The 25,225-nt window shown below is 44.4% G+C and overlaps 2 protein-coding genes across 2 annotated transcripts; both read right to left on the reverse strand.

Annotated features, from left to right (window-relative positions):
- Nucleotides 1-18,307: 18,307 nt before the first annotated feature.
- LOC131102132 (uncharacterized) lies at nt 18,308-23,198 on the reverse strand. The gene is made up of 3 exons (XM_058047632.1): nt 23,096-23,198; nt 19,043-22,838; nt 18,308-18,563 (listed from the first exon to the last, which is right to left on the reverse strand). Exons 1-2 carry the CDS (start codon nt 23,196-23,198, stop codon nt 20,113-20,115), a joined length of 2,829 nt encoding a protein of 942 aa, XP_057903615.1. The 3' UTR covers nt 18,308-18,563; nt 19,043-20,112.
- Nucleotides 22,703-24,822, reverse strand: LOC131101726 (uncharacterized). Its single transcript, XM_058047067.1, has one exon. The coding sequence runs from the start codon at nt 24,720-24,722 to the stop codon at nt 23,385-23,387; it is 1,338 nt and encodes a 445-aa protein (XP_057903050.1). The 5' UTR covers nt 24,723-24,822; the 3' UTR covers nt 22,703-23,384.
- Nucleotides 24,823-25,225: the final 403 nt, after the last annotated feature.

The following is a 25,225-nucleotide window of genomic DNA, read 5'->3' on the forward strand; positions in this document are numbered from 1 at the left end:
TACATACCTTTGCAGAACAGAGGTATGATAACATCAACAGGAAAACCAGTAACTCATGCAGGATTGTTAACAGCATTACTAGAAGCAGTGCAATTACCAATACAAATTGCATTGCATGTAAATGGGACTTACAAATAATACTGATCCGATATCCTTAGGAAATGCGTTCGCTGATAAAATGGCAAAACAAGCGGCACTAAAGGAACTGGACCATCTTGAAACTGAAAGATTACAAGTAGACTTTGAGATATTGGCTGATATGCAACAACAAAGTCCAAAATAGGAAATTGACCACTGGCTTAGGAATAAAGCAACCCTGGACAAAAATGTTTATATGTCGACAGAAAAGAAACCAATCTTGCCAAAAAATTGTAAAAGTGGGCTGACATTTTGAGCCATGGTGTTACACATGTCTCAACAGGAGGGATGTGTCACACTATTAACACCCACTTTAATTCGTGTTTAAAAATTCTTATTCAAAAAATTTTTGTTGAGCGTTTTTAACGTGTGCAAAACACAACGTCCAGGACAACTTGTGACCGAGGCGTGGCCAATTTCCAAAACGACAATATTAATTTCAAGTAATACATATGGACTTATTGAGCTAATTAAAAGTGAAGGAAGGTCAGCCCTGATTCTTGCATCCCAGAGCTGTTGTAGATTGGCCTCATATGGGATGGAGTAGGGGTATGTGTATGAGATGGACCAGGATCCTGTTCCTGGACCAGACACTTGCTCCTTCACCCCATTATCTTTATTGCCTCCTGAGTTTAGTTTTCCAATGAGTGAATGACCATAAATGCCTGAGACCATCCTGGCTTTTTGGTTCTCCCACAATGATCTCTGCAAAGATAACACGAGACGCAGCACAGGATGCTGTGTCCTGACCTTATACTAACTTTACTAGTGGTTGACAAGTACTGATCGCAGTTTAACATGGTACTCATCTGATCTGCATGGAATATATTGAGAATGAAACAGAATTAGACTACAGCAGTCACTTTGTAAATTAACTTGTAAAAGAAAAGAAAAAAAGGAAAGAAAACAGGAACAATGTTCCGCATGGACTTAAAGAACCATAGCGCGTACCATCCCCAAAGTGGAGGACTGGTAGAACAGAAAATGCATGGAAGAAACAAAGTGTCCAAGGACATAATGTTTAGATCCAGTTAAATTACACATAAACATAACGGCACAAATGGTTTGAGTCCATATGAAACGTTGTTTGTCAAACCTTATAGGTTGACACAATTCGAAAATGTGTAGGAAACTGATGACGATTCTACTTTGATAGAAGACATGAGACTGACACCAGGAGACTGAGTGTTGAGTAAAAGTGGAACAAGAAAACACTGGCACTCTCCCAAGTGGGAAGGGCCTTATCAAGTACTGTTAACGACACCAACAGCATTAAGAATTGTAGAAAGAAACACTTGGATACGTCAAACGCATTGTAAAGTAGTCATTGTTCGGGAGTCTGACGAGGAAGGTAAAGACCAGTCTGTGATGCAGGGGACTTCAGAGTCCTAGACTCTGAGGCATTGTGTTGAGCAGTGAAGATTATAGCACATACCCTGGTCCAGAAAACCGAACAATGCATCCTAGTTCTAAGATCACTATTGTAACAGGAGGATTGGTGTTCCTGATGTTGCAGTGTCCTCGTTCCCATACAGTACCTCAGTGTCTCAGAGTGGTCCATGATCTTGATCTCACACCTCCACCTTTGCTCTGCCAACAACCTGAAAACAACATACTGATACAACAATATGCATAATGAGTCCTCTCATCACCTCCAGACATGCATTGTGTCCAGTTTTATCTTCACCAAGACCTGAAGAAGATCCATCACATGAACTGTGCTCTGACAGCAAACGATCACTTCCAGACTGAAAGTTCAGAAGATGTTTGCTGACATGGTGTTTATGGTGACAACGACAATCACATCACCAGCCACTAAAGTGGAATGTGGCCGACTCAGAACTGGACAGGATCACACCTTTGATGCAAGGACAAGCCAAGCACCAGAATCTAGAAGTGGCAACAAATGGCCACCAGCAAGGAGGACATCCAGAGGAGAGACTAGAACAGCAATATGACCCTGGCATGTGCAGAAAAGGAGACTTTGGACCAAAGACTTGATGGAGGACTTTCTTAACAAGCAAGGTGGAAGGAAGCAAGGAGGTGGGGTGTGATGGGATCATGCCTACTCTGACTCATCTGATGCCAAGGTTGACACTGAAGTAGACAGTAACGCACACACACACACACGAACACGCACACACACACACACGAACACGCACACACACACACACGAACACGCACACACACAAACAGTACTCGAGAACAGACGTGTGGTGTTGATGTAGAGACAAATACCACTATGAAATTGTATATAACATGAGCGGAACGTGCAGTAGTGACATTACAGATTTCAGTATCCATTTACCCTATGAATGTTGACATGTTACTAAATGCTAAATCTTTGAAGCAGATGAACATCACCTCCCAAACTACTTCCAAACAAAAAGGGAGGTTCCAGACACCGACTGGATAACAAAAGACAATCCCACTTACATCGATGCCATCAGCGTGCCACGAGGGGTACCACCAGAATACAAACTAGTAAATCAGATTGCAGCGGGTTTGGAGGGAAAGTATTATCCCATGGATAACAGTTAACAAAAATGTGGATAGGATTAACTACCTCCACTATGACATACAGAAGCTTGGGAACTACACCGAGGCCGGACTCACAGCAATTGGAGAACAACTCCATGCCACGTCACTCATGGCCTTCCAGAATCGTATCGCCTTGGATGGACTGCTGGCACATCAGCAAGGAGTGTGCGCCATGCTTGGCGACCAATGTGGCATGTCCATCCCCAACAAAACAGATTCCACAGGAATGCTGATGCGTGCGATTTCTGGTTTAAAGGCGCTAAACACCAAGATGAAGGAACACTGGTGTTGACACTGAGATGTTCGGTGACTGGTGGAGAGCATTTTGGGGACAATGGTCTCCTTATGTGATGTCTGTGCTTATTGCACTCGCTGTTGCCCTTCTTTTGTGTGCCTTATGTGGATGTTGTATCCCTATCTTGAAGGTTAGAATCACATGGACTGTGAATTTAGCCATGGCACCAATGACAACAAGGTAAATGAAATGTACCCCCTACTGGTGGCAGGTGGCAGCGATGACAGTGATGATGACTAGGACAACCATGATAGATATGCTCCTGACTTGTTTCTGACTTGTACTTTGACTCAGATGACGAGAACACTTCCGTTTAAATGTAAGCACATTTTCTGACAAAGATGACCTGCGAGGAAAAAACCGAGAGGAGACCCAAGGAGCGACAGCAAACAGATAAAAGCGTGATAAACAGGAGGGAAATGTTAGAATAAAATGTAGATACAAGTATTATTTTGTTAGTTATCACCCTTATATCCATTTGCTTAGACAATAAAAATTGTTTGAATGTGCTGAAGAAGGAATTTTCCCGTGACCCTGATCAGAGACCCCCCAGTGACCCCCAGGTCCTGGAGGTGCCTGGATGCGCCAACAGCAACTCTGCAGATGCTCATGTTAACCCTGCAAGAATGTGTCAAGATAAGAACTCATAAAACATTAAAAGTAGTTGCTCTCACATACACACACTCACATAGACAAACAAATACAGCTCGTGCAACTGCCTTCTCCACCCCCCTTAGAGTTGCACGACCATGTAGTAGGGACCCCCGAAAGAGAGTAAAAGGAGAGGAGTGTGAACTGCATATTCAGAGTGGAGCGGCATGTCACTGGGTATGTGGTTTCACTCTCCTCGCTGCGAGCAACTTTGAATATTGTTGTCTGTCTCTTCTGTATTCCTATACAGTAAATTCTCGTTATATCGATATCGGTTATAACGAATTACTGCTTATTACGATACTATTTTCATTTCCCGGCAAATTTCTAGTCTTTTATGATATAATTAGTTCCGTTAGTACGATACCCGGTTATTATGATAATCCGGTTACTACGATGCCCTTTTCATCTCCCGCCAGCCAATTTGGTCTGCTTATATCGATACAAAAGCAGCTTACATCAATCTTTGCTTAAGGATTTCAATACCAAAAAAAAACACGGCAAACGGCTGCTTCCAGTCAACTTTATTTTTCACACTTCCACCACCACAGCGCAGCACACACACCGATTCCCGCACTTCCTGGTTCACAGGTCATGCTCAACCCGCCCCACATAGCTGGCCAAACACATGCCTGCAACAGAAGAACCAACTGACATAGCATACACACCTATTCCAACGAAGACACAAGCGTACAAATACATGTATTTAATTGTGTTGTATTCAGATATCTTTTTATTCTATACACACGAGAGAAACCACGAACGCAGTTGGTTCTTCTGTTGCAGGCATGTGTTTGGCCAGCTATGTGGGGCGGGTTGAGCATGACCTATGAACCAGGAAGTGCGGGAATCGGTGTGTGTGCTGTGCTCTGGTGGTGGAAGTGTGAACAATAAAGTTGACTGGAAGCAGCCGTTCGCCGTGTTCTTTTTTGGTATTGAAATCCTTAAGCAAAGATTGATTTAAGCTGCTCGACATTGTTCTATACTATAGAACAATGTTGAGTGTATTATTGCCCACTTTTAATGCAGTTCGGCGCAGAATACCGGTTATATCGATATTTTTTCCAACTCCCGACAATATCGATATAACGAGACTTTACTGTATTTAAGTAAAGTCACAGGAGTTTGAACCTGACAATGCTAACATGCTAACGGATACCACGCTAGCACCTAGCAAGAGGGCCTCAGGTCCCGAACAGTTTGATGCAGTCCCATAGTGTCCCCACATCATACAATGTGTGTATTTGCCTTGAGACATCAGCAAATTAGCTAAAATGCTAATATGCGAACAGTCATCATGCTATCACCTAGCAAGAGAGCCTCAAGTTTAGAAACTGCCAAGGTTGTCCTATAACCTCCCTGCATCATGCCATGTATGTATTTGCCTTTAGACATGAGTAAATTAGCTTAAATGATAACATGTTAACGGCTACCATGCTAGCACCTAGCAAGATAGCTTCAAGTCCCAAAAGTATTAAAGCAGTCCCACAGTGTCCCCACATCATGCCATGTGTGTAGTTGCCTTTAGATATGAGGAAATTAGCTTAAATGCTAACATGATAACAGTCATCATGCTAGCACCTAGCAAGAGAGCCTCAAGTCAGCATGCAAGCTCCATAGACAGCTGCAAAGCTTGTATGGCTGGGCAAGCCCATAACTAGAAAATTCCAGCGGAAATTTTGATGCTGTGAACCTCGGGCCCGGTGTCTGCCGTGCCGCGCTGCCGAGCATTAAGCATTGCATATTGCAGGAATAATTTTTTACAAACTCTTTGTAAAAGGCATCTAGTGGCATCACATTGAAAGTGAAAGCTTAAATGTGTTCATTCATGTGACCTAACATCAGCAGTTATTTCCAAAGTTGGGGTTTCTCAACTTACTGTCACCTCATAAGCCAAAATAGAACCAAACAGTAGATTTCAAGGCATGTGCAGCTGGATGAAGGAGCCAGGAGACTGAAGTCGGGGATTTCCTGCTGAGGTTGCCGCCCTTGACCCAACCTCGGAAAAGCAGTAGAAGATGGGTGGAATGCAGCGGAATATTTCGGTTTAAAAAGACAGTGGAAGCAAAACCTGTACTTAAGTTCATATATAAAACCAGACAATTTCTGAATAAATCGTTTGACAGTTTATTTAAAAAGGAACCACAACAAGATGCAACAAAGCCTTAAATTCTTGAAGTCAAAATGTCAACAATTACACCAGTTATGAACAGTATTGTGATGTATAATATTCTGCAATATAGAAAGATAAAACCAATGACAAACACTTCATGTAGCAAGGCAACATGTCCCGTATGTAACAGTTTAGGTCAGCGGCCCAAGGCACATCATTATTTCAGAAAAAAAAAAACAGCAGTAATTTTACAAGCGTTCAATGACATTATATCGCACCAACTCACAACAAAACAAGTGATCTCGAAGCACTTTGGTTCACATTATTATTATCATTAGTTTGGTCTATCATCAAGTTCATCATAAATGAACAACAGAAACCCACACCTGCACCTGGCAACGGAGGCAAGGAAAAACTCCCTCTTGGGAAGAAACCTTGGACAGAACCCAGGCTCAGTGGGGCAGCTGTCTGTCTCGACCGTTTGGGTTACTACAGAAAAATGTTTGGTACAGCATGATTATGCATTATAATAATAATAATACATTTTATTTAAAAGTGCCTTTCGGGACACCCAAGGTCGCTTGTACAGAAGATAAAAAACACCAATATAAAATCGAAGACGATTAATGGAGCGCAGATGGAAGTAAGCTGACCTGGTGACGTTATTGATGTGGGATTGAAAAGATAGTGTGCTGTCGAGGATGACACCCAGACTCTTGACCTGAGGGGAGGGGGAGACTAAGGAGCTGTTGATGGAGAGAGAGAAGGAGTCAACTTTAGATCAGGTGGATTTGGTGCCAATGAGTAAGAATTCAGTTTTATTGCTATTAAGTTTCAGAAAGTTGGAGGTGAACCATGATTTTATTTCAGAGAGACAGGAGGTGAGGGAGGGGGGTGGGAGTGTGGAGTTAGGTTTGGAAGAAAGGTAGAGCTGGGTGTCATCCGTGAAGCAGCGGAAGTGAATGTTAAATTTACGGAAGATATGGCCGAGGGGGAGAAGGTAGGTTATGAAAAGAAGGGGCCCCAGGACAGAGCCCTGGGGCACACCTGTGGTGACTGGGGAGGGGTCGGAGGAGAAAGACTTAAGCTGTATGAACTGAGTGCGGTCTGTGAGATAGGAATGGAACCATGGAGGGGGGTGTGGGTGATGCCAATTGAGGAGAGTCTACTGAGGAGGATGGGGTGTGAGATGGTGTCGAGGAGGATGAGAATTGAAAGTGAACCAGTGTCAGCTGCAGTGAGGAGATCGTTGGTGATTTTGATGGGTGCTGTTTCGGTGCTGTGACGGGGACGGGAGCCGGACTGGAAGGGTTCATACAGACTGTTAAGAGTGAGATGTGCGTGAAGTTGAGAGGAGACTATTTATTCAAGAATTTTGGAAATGAAAGGTAAGTTGGAGATAGGGCGGAGGTTATTGAAGTTGTTGGGATCTGAACCAGGTTTTTTCAGGATTGGAGTGACAGCAGCAGTTTTGAAGGCTGGGGGGACAGTACCGGTAGACAGTGAAGAGTGGATAATGGCAGAGATGAGAGGAAGCAGAGAGGAGAGGCAGGATTTGACCAGGATTGTTGGGATGGGGTCCAGCTGGCAAGTGGAGGGCTTGGATTTGTGGATGAGGTCAGATATTTCAGACGCATTGGGGAGTTGAAAGGAGGGAAAAGGCTGACTGTAGAAAAAGGGTCCGGGTGTGGGGAGAGGAGGCGGTTGTGAACAGAGGTGCTGGTGAATGGAGTTAATTTTGTCATTGAAGAATGCCATCAGTGAGTTACAGGTGTCAATTGAGTAAAAGTGGGGGGGTAAGGAGTGGGGAGGCTGGAGGATTGTGTTGAGTAATGAGAAAAGTGATTTGATTTCCTTTGTTGGATGTGATGAGTCCAGAGTAATAAGTGGATATACGGTGTGCAATGGCGTCTTTGTACTGGAGAATGTGGGTATTGTAACTGTTTTTGTGTATTGTGAGTCCATTTTTTTTGTCGAGCCGTTCCAGGTGTCATTTTTTTTTTTTTTTTTTCATTGTCCGGAGTTCAGGGGTGTACCAAGGTGCAGATGATGAAAAAGAAACAGTCCGAGTTTTCAGTGGGGCAATAGAGTTGAGGATATTGTTTAGACCAGTGTTGTAAAGAGCTGTGAGAACATCAGGGTTGGAAGGAAAATCCGGGATTGGGATACAGGAAATTTCGGAGCAGAGAGTGTCAACATTAATGTCCTTTAGGTTCCTGAAGGAGATGAGACATGGAGGTTTGATTGAAGAGAGGGAGAGTGTAATGCTGAATGAGAGGAGGAAGTGGTCCGTTATTGGAAGTTCGTCGGCGGTGCAGTTGGAGGGGGTGAGGCCAGAGCAGCAGAGTAGATCCAATGTATGTCCTTTGGTATGTGTCGGGAAGTCAATGTATTGATGGAGTCCAAAACTGTTAAGGCATAATAGAAAGTCTCTGGTGAGGGGAAGAGTTTTATTGTCTTTGTGTATGTTGAAATCTCCCAGCAGTATTAAGTTATGTGACAGAGTGGAGAGTTGTGTAAGGAGGGTGGCAAAGTCAGTTAAAAAGTCAGTGTGGGGCTTAGGGGGACGCTAAATGGTGGCGACGACAGTGGGGGAGGGTCCAGGGAGCATAAAAACAGTGCATTCAAATGAACTGAATGCAGAGGCCGTCACCGGCAGGACTTTCCACTTCTCGCGGTGAATTAACGCGAGACCTCCGCCGCGACCGTTGCCACGGGGATGACAGATGTAAACAAAGCCAGCCGGTGTGGATTCGTTGAGGGTGGAAATGTCATTTGGCTGTTGCCATGTTTCCGTTAAACACAGAAAATCAAGCTTACGGTCAGTGAGGAGATCCTGGAGGAGATGACCCTTGCTCGTGAGAGAGCGGATGTTGAGCAGACTGAAGCGAACAGTGGCGTTGTCATGCTTAGCGGTAGCGTTAGCATTAGCCGTCCTAACCAGGCGAGCTAATGCACTGCTATCCGCTACCCTGTCGGAGTTTCTGAGAGGACGACGAGTGGTAGACCAGATGGATTTTATTGAGTACTTACGTATGTGAGACGGCGTGGATGGATGGAGGAGAGGAAATGGCCACATGGTCATTGCAAGCAAATGTTCATTGGGGACAAGACAGCATGTGAAGACCAGACCAGGACCTAAAAAATGATGTTAAGATACAGTACACCGGACTGTGGTAACTGTAGTAAGAATGCAGAACACCTGACTGAATGCAAGACTGCGGTTGAGAAATGTAAATGTGATCAATCAGTGTCTGCTTTTGCCAGTTGTTGCCTTGCCGATGAGCTGTGTATAGCCTCTGGACTCAAACAACTCCAGTATAGACGTCTTACCTTTTGAAAGCAGGTCCTCGTTGAAGTCGCCACAAACAACAATGGGGTGGCTTTCCATCACTGCCAAGGTGTCCAAGAGGCTTGCCAAATTAGGTAGAAATGTGCCCAGACTCAAGTTCGGTGGTCGATAAACAGTAGCCACCACAGCCGTGATCGGCACCATGACTTTAACAACCAAAAATTCAAGGTCTGGCACATTCTGAACAAACCGGAGGGGCTGGCCTTGGAGTTCCCTCCGACGGCTGCAACTCCGCCTCCCTCTTTCGCAGCCGTGTCTGGCCTGTTTAAACAGGAAACACGTCTGTTCCGTACAAAAACAGCGTAGCCCTCCAGCTGCAAGTGCCGCGAGATGGAACCAGACAAATGCGTTTCCGTCAAACAAAGCACATCAGCCAGTCTCAGCTCATGATGAGATTTGATGTCCTCTATGTGACACGCGAGGCCCTCTGTGTTATGGTGGACAATCTTCAAAGTCGGAGAAGGCCCTTGTGCAAAGTGCAACAGCGGTCTGACAGACAAGAAAGAAGCAACATGCTGTCCATTGCCAAAGCAATGTTGGGATCAGCATATATTTTCTTCTCATCCAAGTCCATGATCTTCAGTCCCTGGAGCGAGGTCGTGCAACTTAGAGCGACGTAGGCTATTCCAGGTTCAAACACGCGCTTCAGAGATACGACCGCAGAAGATAGCGTCATGCCTTGCACTTTGTGCGCCGTGCATCCAAAGGCCAGTTTTGCCGGGAATTTCCGCCTCACCAGTCCTTTGATGCTTAAACTTTCCTCTGACTTTTCTATGTAGGCCAAATCATCCCCGGATCCCTGAAGTTTCTTCCGAAATTTCAGGCCTGCTCCAGGATTGTCCAAAGAAATGCCAAGAAAAGTAACAGCGGCCTGTGGTCCACGGACAATGTTCATGATGGTCCCGAAGGTGCCGTTCACGAGACCATCCTCAATGTCCAAGTTCCGGATGATCATGACTCGCGCTCCTACAGCGGCTTGCAGGTTGTCGGGCAGATCTCTTTTCCTCCCGGTTATCATGTTGGACACGATGACCAATTGTCCGGTTGGGGGGTCTTTTCTGTAGTTTTCTGCCGGAATGCCGACCACATTCAATTTCAAAGCTGCCACATTTGCACTGTTGTGTTTGTCAACCTCCTTATTGGTTGCAATAATGTGGAGCGTACTGGTGTGACACTGCGATGTTTCAACGGTAGCCTGCTGCAGTAAAGCCCGGTCACTTTCATACAAGGGCTCCTCCTTCCGCTTTTCCCTTACCCTATTCAAAAGCTGGGCAAAGGTCAGGTCCTCCTCTGTAAGTCGAACCAACTGAAAGTTGGTCCAGAGGTCAAGGACATTATCCTCATACACACAGAGGAGTTTGGCCCTTCCAGTAGGTGGCAGCTGGTAAAAGTCCCCAACTGCAAGCACAGATATCCCTCCAAAGGGCTTCCGGTTGCCCTTGATTTGCTGGAACCGTCAGTGGACATATGCAAAAAGATCCTTGACATTTCATCAATGATTAAAATATCCACGTTAGAAAGACTCACCTGCAAGGTGTCCAGCGCGTTGTCGAGTCCTTGATATGGAGGCCTCAAACTTCTTGGGAGCTTCAAGACAGAGTGAAGGGTTTTCCCATAAATGTTGAATGCAGCTGTGCCGCTAAATGACGTCAGCAGAACCGTAGGCTGAGACAAATCCGCATCGGCACGAATGCCGGGAAGCTGCCGAAAAAATCTTGGTGGCCTCCTGGTAAATGCGCTTGATGACATCTCTCCCTGAGATGAAATAATGAAAGGGCTCAAGGTCGCGATCAGAAACACGCTGCAAACACCAGTCGCGTACGGCATAGATTGATGATGTTAAGACTGCGGTACATCCTCCTCACAAAGTCCGGACTCAACTAGGGTGATTCAAAGACCGTCAGCGTTGGGGCGCCGGAAAGGTCAGCCTGATAGGCAGGAACGTCATCCTGCTCATCCTGCTCGTCCGCTGCGTTTGGCATCATGGCCTTCAGCGGAGCAAGACATTCGGCCCTCTGCTTCCACCTCTGGCGCAAAAGAGTTCCACGCATTAACAGCTGGACCCTCCTGTTGGAGTCGCTCCAAAGCCTTGTCCAGTTTCTTCGCTTGGCCCTCAAACCGCTTCATTTTCTCATAAATGATGGCCTTCGCCGGACCTAGTCTTGACCGTCCGTCCAGGGACAAAGACTCATACGTTGGGTGGGAGTCGCTGGTCAACTCGTGGTCCATCCTGTGGGGCGAGTTTGAGAAGGGCCCTGTAATATTTTTCAGGAAACTTTGTGATGGAAAACCGTGTGTATCTTATGATGGCAGGTTTTCCCATGGTCCTCTTCTGAATGCAACCCATGTCGTTCAAAAGGGAAATGACATTTGGCCCTTCTCTCTCGTAACCGTAGACCACCCTGTAATCAGACGCAAACTTTGCCAGACACATATACTCAAACCCCTGCATAGGTGGTCTGTTGGCGTACTTTTCTGGCAAACTTGACATCCAGACTTCAGCTGAATCTCATTCGCAAACCGTCCTCGTCGGTTTGGAGGAACACCACATTGCGTGAGGACTTCTTCAGGGACAAACTGCAAGTTCGTGCCACTGCTTCCTGAGCACTTACCTCTCTGTGCTTTGAATACACCTGCATGATCTTTGGCATCTCCTCCTTCTGGTTGACGTCAGACTTTTGCACGTCCTTGATGACAGATTTGAGGAACTCGTCATCTCATGCTCCGGCTTGGAAATGTACGACATCATGTACATGATGCAGCTGATATCATCCAAAATATACTGGATGTCCATGTTGGCGTTCCACGCCCGCAGCAGATGGGGGTTGTAGGCATTAGTCCAACTTTCTTGCAGTGTACGCTTAAAGTGCACAGCCATCCCAGTACTGAGGTTCTCAACGTAGTGCTTATACTGACCCAGGGTCAGCTGGCACACGTTGAGCAGGTCCGTCAAATCCTCCGGAACCCGTGTGTCCATAAGCCTCTCTCTTACCTGTTTCAGCTTTTCCTTGGACTCCCTCAACTGCCTGGCCATCGCATGGAGCTCCCGGTGAGCTTTCTCCCAGTATGCTGGTGTTCCTCGGAGTGGCTGCATAAATCTGGTCGCTTCCCTGTTCTGTATGAGCCGCTCCAACGCCTCCTTGTCCTGGATCATCCGGTTCAGAATTTTCCTCCCATCCGCAGTATGAGGTTTTCCCTTCCGCGTCTGAATAGACATGCTGTTATTGGCCATGTATGTTTCAATGACAAATTGGGCAAAGAAAAGGTAGCCCTGATCTTCAGCAAAGTGTGGATCCACGGAAAACAATCTGGTGTTGAAGTAAGAACTTGGTGATACTTTAATGATCCTCTCCTCATCCATCGTGTTCTTTCCCGTTGGGAACAGAACAGGAAAGGCCATGGCCTCCAGCTGCGGCACAGCAAAAAATCCAACAGGCTTGTTTTGTTGGGCAGGAGCAATGCTGAATATCCCATCCCCAAATGAAAGACTTTCCTGTGAAATGTCAAGCGGCTGCATGCATGTATCGAGCATGAGGCCCGGCCGAAGTTCCTCCTGATCACATTCAACATGCTGTGCCTGCATAACTTGGGCATTGCTGGCCTCTTGCTGCATGATGGCGGGGCGGATGGCTCCTCTTCCCCTTCAAGGACACTTTCAGCTGCTGCACTCTCATTGATGCACACATCCCTGTACTGTGGATGAGTGTGTATCAGCGTCCTGAGCCCTACTAGTATAACATTCGCCATATTTACCGTATAAAAATGCTGATGTCCTTTATACCGAATGTGTCTCTTTAGCTTTACCTGCAGCAGTTGAGCTTCGCTACGTGGCCTAGGTAGTGAGTTCACTGCTGCTTCCATTTCAGCACGGTGGCATACAGTACAAACACATGTGCGACTCTTTCGCGGAAAGACGATATTGCTGCTTTCATTACAGCGCTTGCTGGATCCTGCACATTGTTGGCTGAATGCAGAGTTATAGTCATGTATTTAGTCTTTACTTGAAGCGCGCATTGTAATTTGTGCCGAATACGCTGCCCGGTAAGACTGTTCTTTTCGCAACGCTGAACATGATGTAGCCTTACATTAGAATGTCCGTTTCTTATTTCATATTTCTTATTTTGAAAATAAGGATCATTTCTATGCTTCTGCATCCACGTTTTCATGAAAACCGCCCACCTTTGCTTAAAACCTGGATGGTTGCGATATTTATCTCTTAGATACACCCTATATCTTGCCTGGAAAGCTGGATCCCGGTGATACCGCTCCCTCTGATATAACATTCGTCTCACCTGAATATCTGGATCCAGGTGATACCCTTCCCTGAGGTCAGCTTCTGTCGTTCAACAAAAGCCAGATCAGATTGATACTTTTTCCCAACATATGCTGACATTAAAGTATTTTTGGTTGTCAGACTTCTGTGATATTTTTCAGCTACGTGCATATTATGTTTAGCTGTTTAATTAAAGCTAAAGTTTCTATTTTATGTAAAGCTGTTTAATTTTTGTTGATGGTAATTAGTGTCTGTTACATACTTGACCTTCATTTGTAGATGTTTTTTTTCACGGGGATCGGGTTCTTTTGAAGCTTCATACGGTCTACATTGTTGGCACTTGAGTGCCTCTTTCATAGCGGTCCGTCACCTCGTTTTACTCACTTTGGGAAAATCTGTTTGTACATGGACGCATGGTGGTACTATCAGCTCCTCGTGATCTGTCTCAACACATTCTCTTATTGCTGCGTCTGTTACTTTGGTGGGCTCTGAAATTATTACGACATCCAACTGTACCTGTCTGTCACTTGCTATCTGTTCTAATCCAAAGGAAACCGGTACCAACTCGTAGTTTGCATCGGGACTGCGATCTGAAAGGAGCTCATGCACATGGTCGACTATCATCATCATATCATCATAATCACAGTTCTGTTTGGGACTGGCAAACCTACTGAAGATCGACTGTGCGAATCAAAAAAACCGTAGCATCCTGACCTATCACGAAAAACCGCAAAGCACTCTGGAGCCACAATCAGAAAAGCATGAGTGACATCTTGTGAGAGGCACTCAAGTTGTCTGGCAAGTGGCAACAAATAAGGATCTATTAGGGAATTGCTGCGATCCCTCACCAAACCAAATTTCGGCTCTAACTGTGTAACTGTGTATGCATTGTTGTCGGTGTGAACTATCTTTGGCATTTCCTCTTTGGTTAAATGATTGCTGATTAAACGTAGTCCTAGCCCACATATTGTCCACGCATAGAGCGAGTCTCCATTTTCAAGAACTCTGTCAAGAACGTCTGCATCAAAATGAAACCCCTCAGCATGGTAGGCCAAGAACGTCAGTGCCATAAACGTGCACTGAATATTGCGAGTGCAATCGTCAAATCCATCTGGGAGTGAGTGGCCAGGACAGTACAAATGCGTCGACCAGCTTCTGTGCCACAATCCTGAAATGTATTTGTTGTGTTAACATACATTTGTGTAATCATGTTAGTTTTTACCATAGAAAAGCTTACATTAGCCTTGTTTTACCAATGCAACTTTACAGTAGATCTAGTAGGTGTATACATTTCCTGTGTTAAAATTAACGGGCTGGTTTCATCCAGGACAATGTGCAGTAGTGGCATTGAGGACTTGTGCAGATGTCTCTCTAAAGCACTGTCTCTGGACTGCAAGGCGGTGATGGTGTTGACGGCATCTAAAAATGTACACACACCACTTTACTACCAATGCACACAAACGCTTTTACAACCAGAACAACATTTTGTTTTTCTCCTATGACATTTTGTTCATTCATTCGTTTTCTACCGCAGTGATTTTCAACCACTGTGCCGCGGCACACTAGTGTACCTTGAGAAACTGCCAGGTGTGCCGTGAGGAATTATCCAATATCACTTTTTATAGTTAACATTGATTAATCATCATTTGCAAATATTATGTCAATAGCCATGAATATATGGACCCAAATATTCCAATTGCATTTGGTGTATTTGCTCAAACGGAAAGAATTGAACAGGGATGGAATATTCCTTTAACCAATCCAATTCAGGTGTCTTGTACCCGCTCAAACGGAAATTTGTCAGGGTACGTTCTTCTCCGTGGTGTTTTTCTTCTTCTGTTGTTTATTGGCGGTTGGCAAGCAGCTTTCGTGTGCATTAGCGCCATCTGTGGAACAGAATCTAAACACTTCTATACTTTATTCACAAGTCCAGTTTTATTAAAAAAGAATATATATCATTAGAAAACATGTCCCGAGTTTAATAATAAAATATTAGCAAGATTGAATGTGATCTTTTCCTGTTAAAATTTATCCCGGGTGCGTTCTTTCAGCGCATGCTCAGATATGACGTAACACGCAGATCCAGACGTTCTTCACTTTTAAAAATGGAGGCCAGCAATCGGCATTGGACTAAGCAAAGTTTGTTTTTGATTCAAACTAAATTTCAAGACTGGACAGATGAAAAACTGACAATACAGAGTTATTCCAACAAGTGAAAGAAAAATTCTGGGAAGCCGGTATCACATGATGTTGATGTTTACGTTTTACTGCACATGACCCATTGACTATTCTGGTTGAATTTAATGGTGCATGTAGACAAGAGATTGGAATATTCCTTTCCATGGATACCATTGTTTCCCGAAAGGTCATTTGGAAAGAGAAAACTCGTCATGTAAAAACGTGGCTACTGTGGAGTGTCTGTGGTGTAAAGACTGGCAGAGCAATGTAATCTTGGTCCGTGTGGCAACACCTACCTTGTTCCTCCCATAGACTTTTTGATGCACGTGTGAGGTCATGGTGACATTTTGGAACATTTTTGGTTAGGGGTGTGCCACAAGATTTTTCCAATGTAAAAAACGTGCCGTGACTCAAAAAAGGTTGAAAAACACTGTTCTACCGCTTATCCTCATGAGGATCGTGGAGGTGCTGGAGCCTATCCCAGCTGTCTTGGGGCGAGAGGCGGGGTACACCCTGGACTGGTGGCCAGCCAGTCACAGGGCATATAGACAAACAACCATTCACACTCACATTCATACCTATGGATTTAGAGTCGCCAATTGACCTAGCATGTTTTTGGTATGTGGGAGGAAAAAAAAACCCACACGTGCATGGGAAGAACATGCAAACTCCACACAGAGACACACTGTGACATAGTTAAATATGCATATGCATAGTTGCATGTGCATAGTTACAAATTAGCTAAAATGCTAACATGCTAATAGTCATCATGCTAGCACCTAACAGAGAGCCTCAAGTTTAGAAAGTGCCAAGGTTGTCCTATAATCTCCCAACATCATGCCATGTGTTTAACGAACAACCTGAAGCTGGCACAGAAGGAGTGCTACTTTTTGCGCAGGTCTGTGAGGTTTCTTGGTCATGTGGTGGACAGTAGTGGTGTCTCAGTTGACCAGGAGAAAGTGAAAGTCATCTCAGCTTTCGAGAAGACAGACCTTATGGAAGACGATGGCTGCACCCCATCGCAGCAGAAGGTCAAGTCATTCCTTCCTTGGCATGGTGCTTTATACTATCAGCATTTCATTCCTGGCTGTTCGTCCATAGCAAAACCGCTCTACACTTTGACAGTGGGACAGAAGAGGAGTGCCAAGGGTTGCTTTGGGCGGAGACGAGCAGGCACTTTTAGAAAATTATCTCCTCAGGATTGGACTCCTGCTTGTGACAAGGCGTTCCAAGACCTCAAGAGTGCCCTCCTCAAAAGTGTGGTGCTGGCACACCCGGACTTTGACATCCTCTGTACCGATGCTTCCCTTGATGGTCTGGGTGCTGTCCTGTTCCAAGTACGCAAGCAAAACTCTCAGTAGCAGTCAAGCGAACTATCCTGCCCACAGACTGGAGTTTTTGGCTCTTAAATGGGCGGTTTGCGATAAATTTAGCCATTGGCTCAAAGGTCACAAATTTACACACAGAGCGTGACAGTACACCCCCTCAAAGACGGATCTCAGACGTCCGAAACAGTTCAAAGTCAGAGCGATGGGTGGTGGGGGACCGGAGGTGGGTCGCCGACGGACCCCTCAGGGAGTCGGCCGGGGTGGCAGGCCCCCTCCAAGTAATGGAGGGAATGGTTGGGTCGGCAGTGGTGGTAAACACCCTCCGGGGGGCCCCCTTGACCAAGCGCGAGGTAGGCATCCTCAGAGGGGCGCCCTGGGTGTGGAACCTGGGCTCCGGCAGAAAGTCTAGAAGCAGGCGGCGTCCGGCCCTGACGTGGCGACGGTGAAGCAGAGTTGTCAATATATGTCATAACACCCTGCGACACAGTCAATTATGGACACATCTATATCCCAGCTATATTTCGATGAGAGGTGGGGTACATCCTGGACTGGTCCCAGCCCATGGCAGGGCACATATAGACAACCATTTACAGTCAATTTTTCATCAACATCAATTTTACATTGCAAATATAAATACACACAAATGTAATTTTTTTTAATATTTACTTTAACAGCGCACATTTGCATCAAAGAGGTCTGGATACTATATGTAGTTAATAAATTGGACATGACATTTTTCATAATTGTTGGTGTGTGCATGAGAGAAGTATGTAACTTACATGTACAGTAAAAACCAATCCCCTTAAGGAGTGGTGTCCACCTATTTATTAAATTAGTGGGGATTAAAGTGGCAATAAGGTGTTTTTTCCTCAAGACAACAGTTGTTAGTGGGTTGGAGCAAGTGTGATCCTATAATTTATCTTACGGTTACTTACTTTTATTTGGGGAGGTGACACATATCGAAGTAGCCAGAAAGCTATGGAATATACAAATTATTGCATTTTGTATCATTTCTATTTTCACTAATTTATCAGTGGGCAGCCAGTATGCTGTGCTGGTGGACTGGATTACGAATGTTGGTTAGCGGGCAGCCTGTGTGCCATGATGGTGGACTCGATCACGATTGCTGGTTGGGTCCTTGGTCTGTGAAGCATCTCTGTGGTCCACCCAGGGTCAAAGTGGGTGGAGTGTTTTGCAGGATAGCAGCAGAGACTGAGTTGACATTGTAGATTGTCTAAACTATGAATGAACACGTGTGGGGTTATGTACTAAACATGCAGAAATGACAAAAGCAGTTATGTCAAGCCAATTTATTTCATATAGTGTCAATACAAATCATCATATGGAAGTTTTCTAGAATCACAGGCTCGAGAAAGAGAACCAACTGAACCCCACACGAGCAAGCACTTGGCAACGGAGGCAAGGAAAAACTCTTTGAGAAACCTTGGACAGAACCCAGGCTCTATGGGGCGGCCTTCTGTCTCGACTGGTTGGGTTGAGAGGGATGACATGGTGAGATGGTAGGTAGACAGTGGTGAAGAAAGGACAGAGGGTTAAGAATGGGTGGAGGAAAGGATCAGCAGTTGCAGTCCCATGATGACCAGTTCCTGGAATCACCAGTATCCTTTCCAGTCAGCAATGGGTGGATGTCATGGTGCAACGGTGGGAGCTCCTCTGGAAGCAGCAAGCATTCACTACAGGTCAGAGAAAGCGGGAAAGCAAATACGTTAGTAAACTTGCTATGAGCAGATCATATAAAAAGGTCAAAGAAGACAGAATGAGGAAGGTTTTTTGTACTACGAGTACCATGGCATTCTAAGTATAATTTTAGTAGCACAAGCACAAGGCCCCCACACATTTTGGTTAACAGGTTAACATTTTTCCCCTGCAGAACATAAACTCATGTAAGATTCTGTGTCCCATTTAGCATAGTGGAGGTGTTTCCAACTTCCAGCTAATTAAAGCTACTTGGTCAAAAAGAAAATGTTTTGTGACTGGCAACATTTCAAGATGTATTTTACCTACAAAGCAAAGTTTAACTTGTGGTCTGGAGCCCGGTTTACGTATCGGGAGAAATCACATGAGTATAATGTCAAGTGGCAAAAAAGTCAAGTGTTTCACACATGAACAGAATTTGACCAATATGAATAGTGAAAACAGCTCCATATCTTACCACATGCAGCAGTTGTCAGAGGACACTCACACCGTCAGAGGGGTCTTGTCCTGTTGATGAAAACTCACATGCATGCAAACGACTACATTGCTATTATAATAGTTGGTATGATGCACTTATGGGATTAGTTTTACTTCTATGCTATTCTACTGCTACTATGTTAAATCTACGCATGTACCTCTACTGCTACTATGTTAATATAAAGATGATGTGCGTGGAACTGAAGACAGGCGGCAACTAGAAAGACAAGAGCAGAGGTTAGTCACAATATACATCACAATATACATTCACAGTATTCACATATTTACATTTTTACATATTTACATTGCCCTCATTGTCTTCATTACCGTGTCTGAAAAAACGTATTTTTTCATCAGTGATTGACAAACACAATCCACCGTTCTTGTGGTTGAGTAAACTCGTGGATTGTAAATTGTCCACTGGTAAGAAAAATACCAACTATGTCTTCAGAAAAGTCTTAGTTTTAATCCCTTTGAATCTTAATTTTGGGCAGTGGTTGAATTTTGCGCCAGTGATTGACTAATACAATCTGGTTAGAAAAATATCAACTCTTTGTGTTCAAAAAGGTTTGAATCCCTTTAGTATTTAATTTTAAGGCAGACAGGCGGTAACTACCAAGACAAGAGGACAGGTGAGTGAGGCAGCGCTGGGATCATTTCATCAGGTACTATTTACATATATACATATATACATTTTTACAATATGTATACTATTTAAAATATATGCAGAGGTTACAATATTTACATATTTACAATATGTACATGTTTACAATATGTACATGTTCACAAAATGTACATGTTTACAATATGTACAATGTTAATTTTCTGGTTTGACAAATAAGGAAAATAGTTACCATCCTAAACAGAAACTGGGATCTTAATTTTGGCCAGTGGTTTCACTTTTATTCAGTGATTGACAAATACAATCCACCGTTCTCGTGGGCAAGTAAACTCGTGGATTGTAAATTGTCCACTGGTCGAACCTGAACCTATTTTACACACTATAAGATGCTGAAGTGGAATGTGTGTGTGCGTGTGTGTGTGTGCATTTTAAATTTGGTGTTTAAAAGAGCACAAAATCCCTTCATGGTTACTGAAATAGGTGGGCATCACAACCGATTCTACATCAAAGTGTGATGTTTTGACATATACATGGTCAATTAGTGTACCCTTTTCTGTGGTAGGATGTTTGACTGACTGGCAGAACCCTTTCCTAGCCATGAATGTGCTGATAGTGGAAGATTTTAACAAATTTTCATTAAAATCTCCCAGTACGACAATGCTGGCGTACTTCTGGTGCAACCAATCCAGCAGCGTGCCAAGGTGACCTTGAAACAACGCCATTGGATAGGAGGGTGGTCGATACACAACTGCTATTAACACACTGGGTGCGGAGCAGTTCACCAGTAAAACTTCCAAGTTGAAGTTTGGGGCGGAGACAACACTACAGTGCAGGTGGTCTGCAATGTACATGCCAACTCCGCCATGCTGTTGCCCTTGTAATTCTACCAAAGCAGGGTTACTGCTGGAGTAAGACAAACATCGTGGTTGGCTATGGAAATGATACCCAGGAATGGTTACACTCCTGGGTGTACATGCCGTTGGCAGCCACGTTTCTGTCACAGCGATGCAGTTAGGCTGCAGGTGCTGTGTACATGCTGCCAAATCTGACGCATGTTTTGTCAAATTTTGGACATTCATCAAATAAATTGTGAAATGTGGTGGTTGTACATTTGTTTGTGTTGGTTCACTTTCTGTCAAAAATGCTGGCATCCTACCTACAGCATTCTTAATGGCATCATTACAGTAAATCTTTTCGGCATTAAACTTTTCAATAATCAAACCGTCTAAAGCTGTGACCCGACTCAATGCAACATACGCCTGCCCTGCGGAAAACACCCTGTCTAGAGACACAACTACATTGCCCACGGTAACACCCTGGACTTTATGTACCGTGCAAGCCCAAGCGAGCTTCAGAGGGAACTGGCGACGCATGCCACCACTTTTAGTTACTTTTTCTTCCTCTGGCACAATAAATGTACTGTCTTTTAGCGTGACAGACTCAGCAGTTTGTGCGCGCCTTTGTTGACCTACTTTGGCATCATCAAACTTTATATAGATCTTACTCGGAAATGTGTCATCCTTTTGGAAAAGAACATCAGAGACAGTGCCACTAACCCCGTTAACTAAGCCGTCGTCAATATCGATGTTTTTGCAAAGCATTACATGTGCATCTTTAGCGATGTGCAGAGTTTCCTCTAAACACGTGTTGTAAACTTTGCTGTGGTGCCCTACTTTTCTTTCTAATTTACCGGATTTTTTGTTTTGGCTGAAATCCTCAGCTTTTATCGTCGTGTACTCCGGACAGATCCTGAAAAGCTGTTTTAGATTGTATTCGTTTACTTGTTGATTGGTTGGAAACACATGTAACGCGGAGCTGACCTCACCCGTTTCGCGCTGTTTCAAAAGTTCTATGTCTGTTTCCAACAACGCCGCGCCTTTTGGATGTTTGCGGAGTCTATTTAGCAATGCTGCAAACTGATTATCTTTTTGCCGGACTATCGTTGTCAGTTCGACAACACTGAAAAGATTTGTCCACAAGTTGAAAGTGGCGTCTTCGACATAAAGAGGCTTTCCTTTGACTGGCGGTAACTGGTAAAAATCACAGACGGCGATGATGCTGACGTTGCCAAATGCAGCATAGTCACCGGTTTGCTTAATTTGTCGGAGCCTACCATGAATGTACATCAACAACTTGTGATCAACCATCGATATTTCATCGCTAATCAAAATTTGGAGGTCCGCGAACTTGGCACCCAAGGAATTCACCGTTTCCTCACCCAGTGGTGTGTAAGGCAAACGGGTATCCTTGCCAATGCTCAATGTGCTGTGTATTGTTGTGGCATTCAAATTGTAAGCAGCAATCCCTGTTGGTGCAGCTAGACAGACAGAAATATTGTCCGGTTGCCGACACATTGTTGACAACAACCTGGTAGCCTCATAATGGATGGCTTTAATTAGGTGGCTTTTTCCTGTCCCGGCGCCACCTGTGATGAATAAATGTAATGGCTCGGGTTTTCTCCCACCTACTTTCTCGAGGCACCACTGTCTAATTTTGTAAAAAATGTCCATTTGAGTATTATTTAGGGAGCGGATCAATGCCAAGCCATCATTTCGACTCAATGAGTTTTGTTTTTGGATATTTAGAGCTGGTCTATTTTCATTTGCCAAATCAGGTATTATTTCTGCCTCTTCTTCTACTAATTGATGTTTTTTCTGACGCTCTTCTTCACACTGTAGCCGTTCTAATTCTTGTTCGGGACACAACAGACACCACGCATCCTCAGCAACACCGCTGTGATCAATAGATCTTTGGATGCTGTCCAGTTCATCCCCGCTACTGTCAAAGTGTTGTTGATTTACATCCACGATGGATCGGACAGAATGCATCGACCCATCATTTAATCGGACCGCACCATTGTCATAAAATTCTTCAAATGTTGGGCAGTTGGCAGGTCTTAACTGCAAATCCACTCGGTATGGCAGATACAACTGCAAAAGGCTACGATAATACAACTCTGGGTTTTTGGTTTCTGAAAAGCGCGCAGAGCGTACTACGGCAGGTTTGGTCCGTGTACGTTTTGTCACATGTCCGTAGTTGTTTTTAAGTTCTATTTTGGATGCCGACCTTTCGTTTTTGCTGATGATGCGGTATTCCGAAGCAAATTGTGCCAAGCACATGTCATTAAACGGCAAACTTTGGCACTGACGTTTGCCTGTTTGGATGCTTCTTTCTGGGCATTACTCAGCAGCAATCCAATCTCCCTTTCAGCTTTGGAAACGTACGAAATGATGTACACTACGCAGGCATATGCATCAACTACATACTGGATGTCCATGTTTGCATTCCAGCATTTCAGCAGAGGTTTGCTGTACGGATTGATCCAAATTTCATTTATTTGGCGCCTTATTATGACCTCTGTACGCCGACCCAAGCGGCGGTGTGCAGTCTCAAAAATTTCTTGGGTTATACCCAGACTATGGAACAAATGTTCCACACTTTGATAAGTGTGGTTCTCGTCAGCCAGGGCTGTTTTTATGGATTTTATGATTTCTGATGCCTCTTCTGCTTTCATGTCTACAGAACTTTTGGAGACTTTCGGACATGTGCATGTTTTAATGCCAGTTTGGCTACTCTGGCAACTGCACGTTTTGTCTCCTTGTCCCTCAAACTGACGGCTAATGAATGTTCGGCCAGACACAGGTTTAGGAAAACCAAAACGACACGTGGTATTTTTCTTTTTACATGTTTTGGAATGTCGCTATGAATGCTGCTGCACAGACGACACCGTGTCTGACAATACTTCATCCTGTGTCTGCAATTCACAGGTGACGTATCTATCAATAAAGTCAGTAACTTCCTCATCAGTGTTTACATCAATCTTCGGGGCTTTGTCTACCCAGAACAAACAGTGGACATGTGGAGAACCACGCTGTTGAAACTCGACCCTGTAAAAATAGTCCACAACTTTGCCAATCGGTTGGCTCTTAGACATTATCACCTCTCTCAGAAAAACATGCCACCGGAAATCAAACATACGTGCAGCAGTCACAGGATTGCGTCGCAACAAGTCGCACCTATCAGCCCACTCCAACTCTGCAGCTGTTTGCGTTCTTCCCTCTTGTATCAAAACACAGTCTAACATGTTTTGCCACCGTAAATCAGCAGACGAAAAAGAGCAAAACCACGTGGGAACACCAAGCTGACGCACACAAGCCAAAATATCGCGCTGCGTACTCTGCCAAAAGGCTGGAGTGCCTCTGATGGGCTTCAGAAAACGATAGCCCTGGTCACATTCCAACAATGTCTTTAACGACTCATCGTTGGTCAACAAATCCTTGGCCATTTTTGCCACCAAACCAGCAATTCCTTTGCGTAAAGCAATGGAAATGCTCGACACCACCTGCAGAAGTTCACACAAATACTGAGCATAGAATATGTATTCCACATTCTGCCCAAACCGCTTATCAGCATGCATGACACGATTATTAAAATATCTAGATGCAGTCAGTCTATATTGCCGTGTATCATGAAATGTGAAACGGCCGCGTGGAAATAACACTGGGAAACATCTAGCTTCATTTGAATGGTCAGAAAGCAACCTTACAGGATTATTGCCTTCTGCCGGAGCCACATTCAATATATTGTCATAGTACTGATCCAACACTTCCTGACCGATGTCAACTGGCATTAAACAAGTGTCCTGAAACATGCAGTGTTGCTGTCTATCATGGAGCTGTTCATCTTCTGCATCTAGAGGCGGTGTGACATCTACAGCAGGAACACTGTCCTCCACCTGAGAGGCATCAGGTTCCCTACAAAAGTCATTGACCCACTCCTCGTTGTACTCTATATCTTCATAATGCACATTTGACTCTTTTAAATACCTTAAGGCTTCTCGAATGTGCATGCTGTCTACAAAATGGTACTCATAGTGTCCTTTGTAAGTTAACTTTCTTTTGAGCTTGACACGGAGCATAGAGCCTTCCATATTGGACCGTGGCAACAAATTTGTCGTTTCAACTACATTGGCCGGAACACAAGTCACAGGCCCATGGACACCATTTTGCCCCCCTTTGGGCAATGCTAGCATTTTCATGAAGGGGATATTTAGTGCAATTAAGTGTTGCTCTAAGCTGTTTAAGCAAGCCAGCTCAGGAGGAATCGGGTCCACACTCAAATTATTTGCAACACATTCAGGTGGGAATTCCCCTTTGCTAACTTTATAATGGCAAGTGTAGCAAATCCACAGCTGCCCCCTACCAGACTCCAACAACACACATGGTACTGTGCACTCTACATCACATTTGTGCAAATACTGCTCATTAATGCACGTGTTCACAAGAGAAGCACTTGCACTACTTTTGCTATAATGCTCTCTGTGACACTGCAGGACCTGATGTTTAAACATCAACCTATGGCACACACAGCAGACAAACTGGGGCCCATTCTTCACCTTCTCTAAAAAATTCTCTACAACAACATCAAATTCTTCCTCTCGCAACTTTGCAGCATGCCTTTGTGTCTTCACATTTGCAATGACACTCATTTTACGTTCTAAACTACTGTGATATTTCTTAATACTAGCAAGTTTTACAACGG

This window comes from Doryrhamphus excisus, chromosome 14 (assembly GCF_030265055.1).
Source record: "Doryrhamphus excisus isolate RoL2022-K1 chromosome 14, RoL_Dexc_1.0, whole genome shotgun sequence".
Classification (NCBI taxonomy): Eukaryota; Metazoa; Chordata; class Actinopteri; order Syngnathiformes; family Syngnathidae; genus Doryrhamphus; species Doryrhamphus excisus.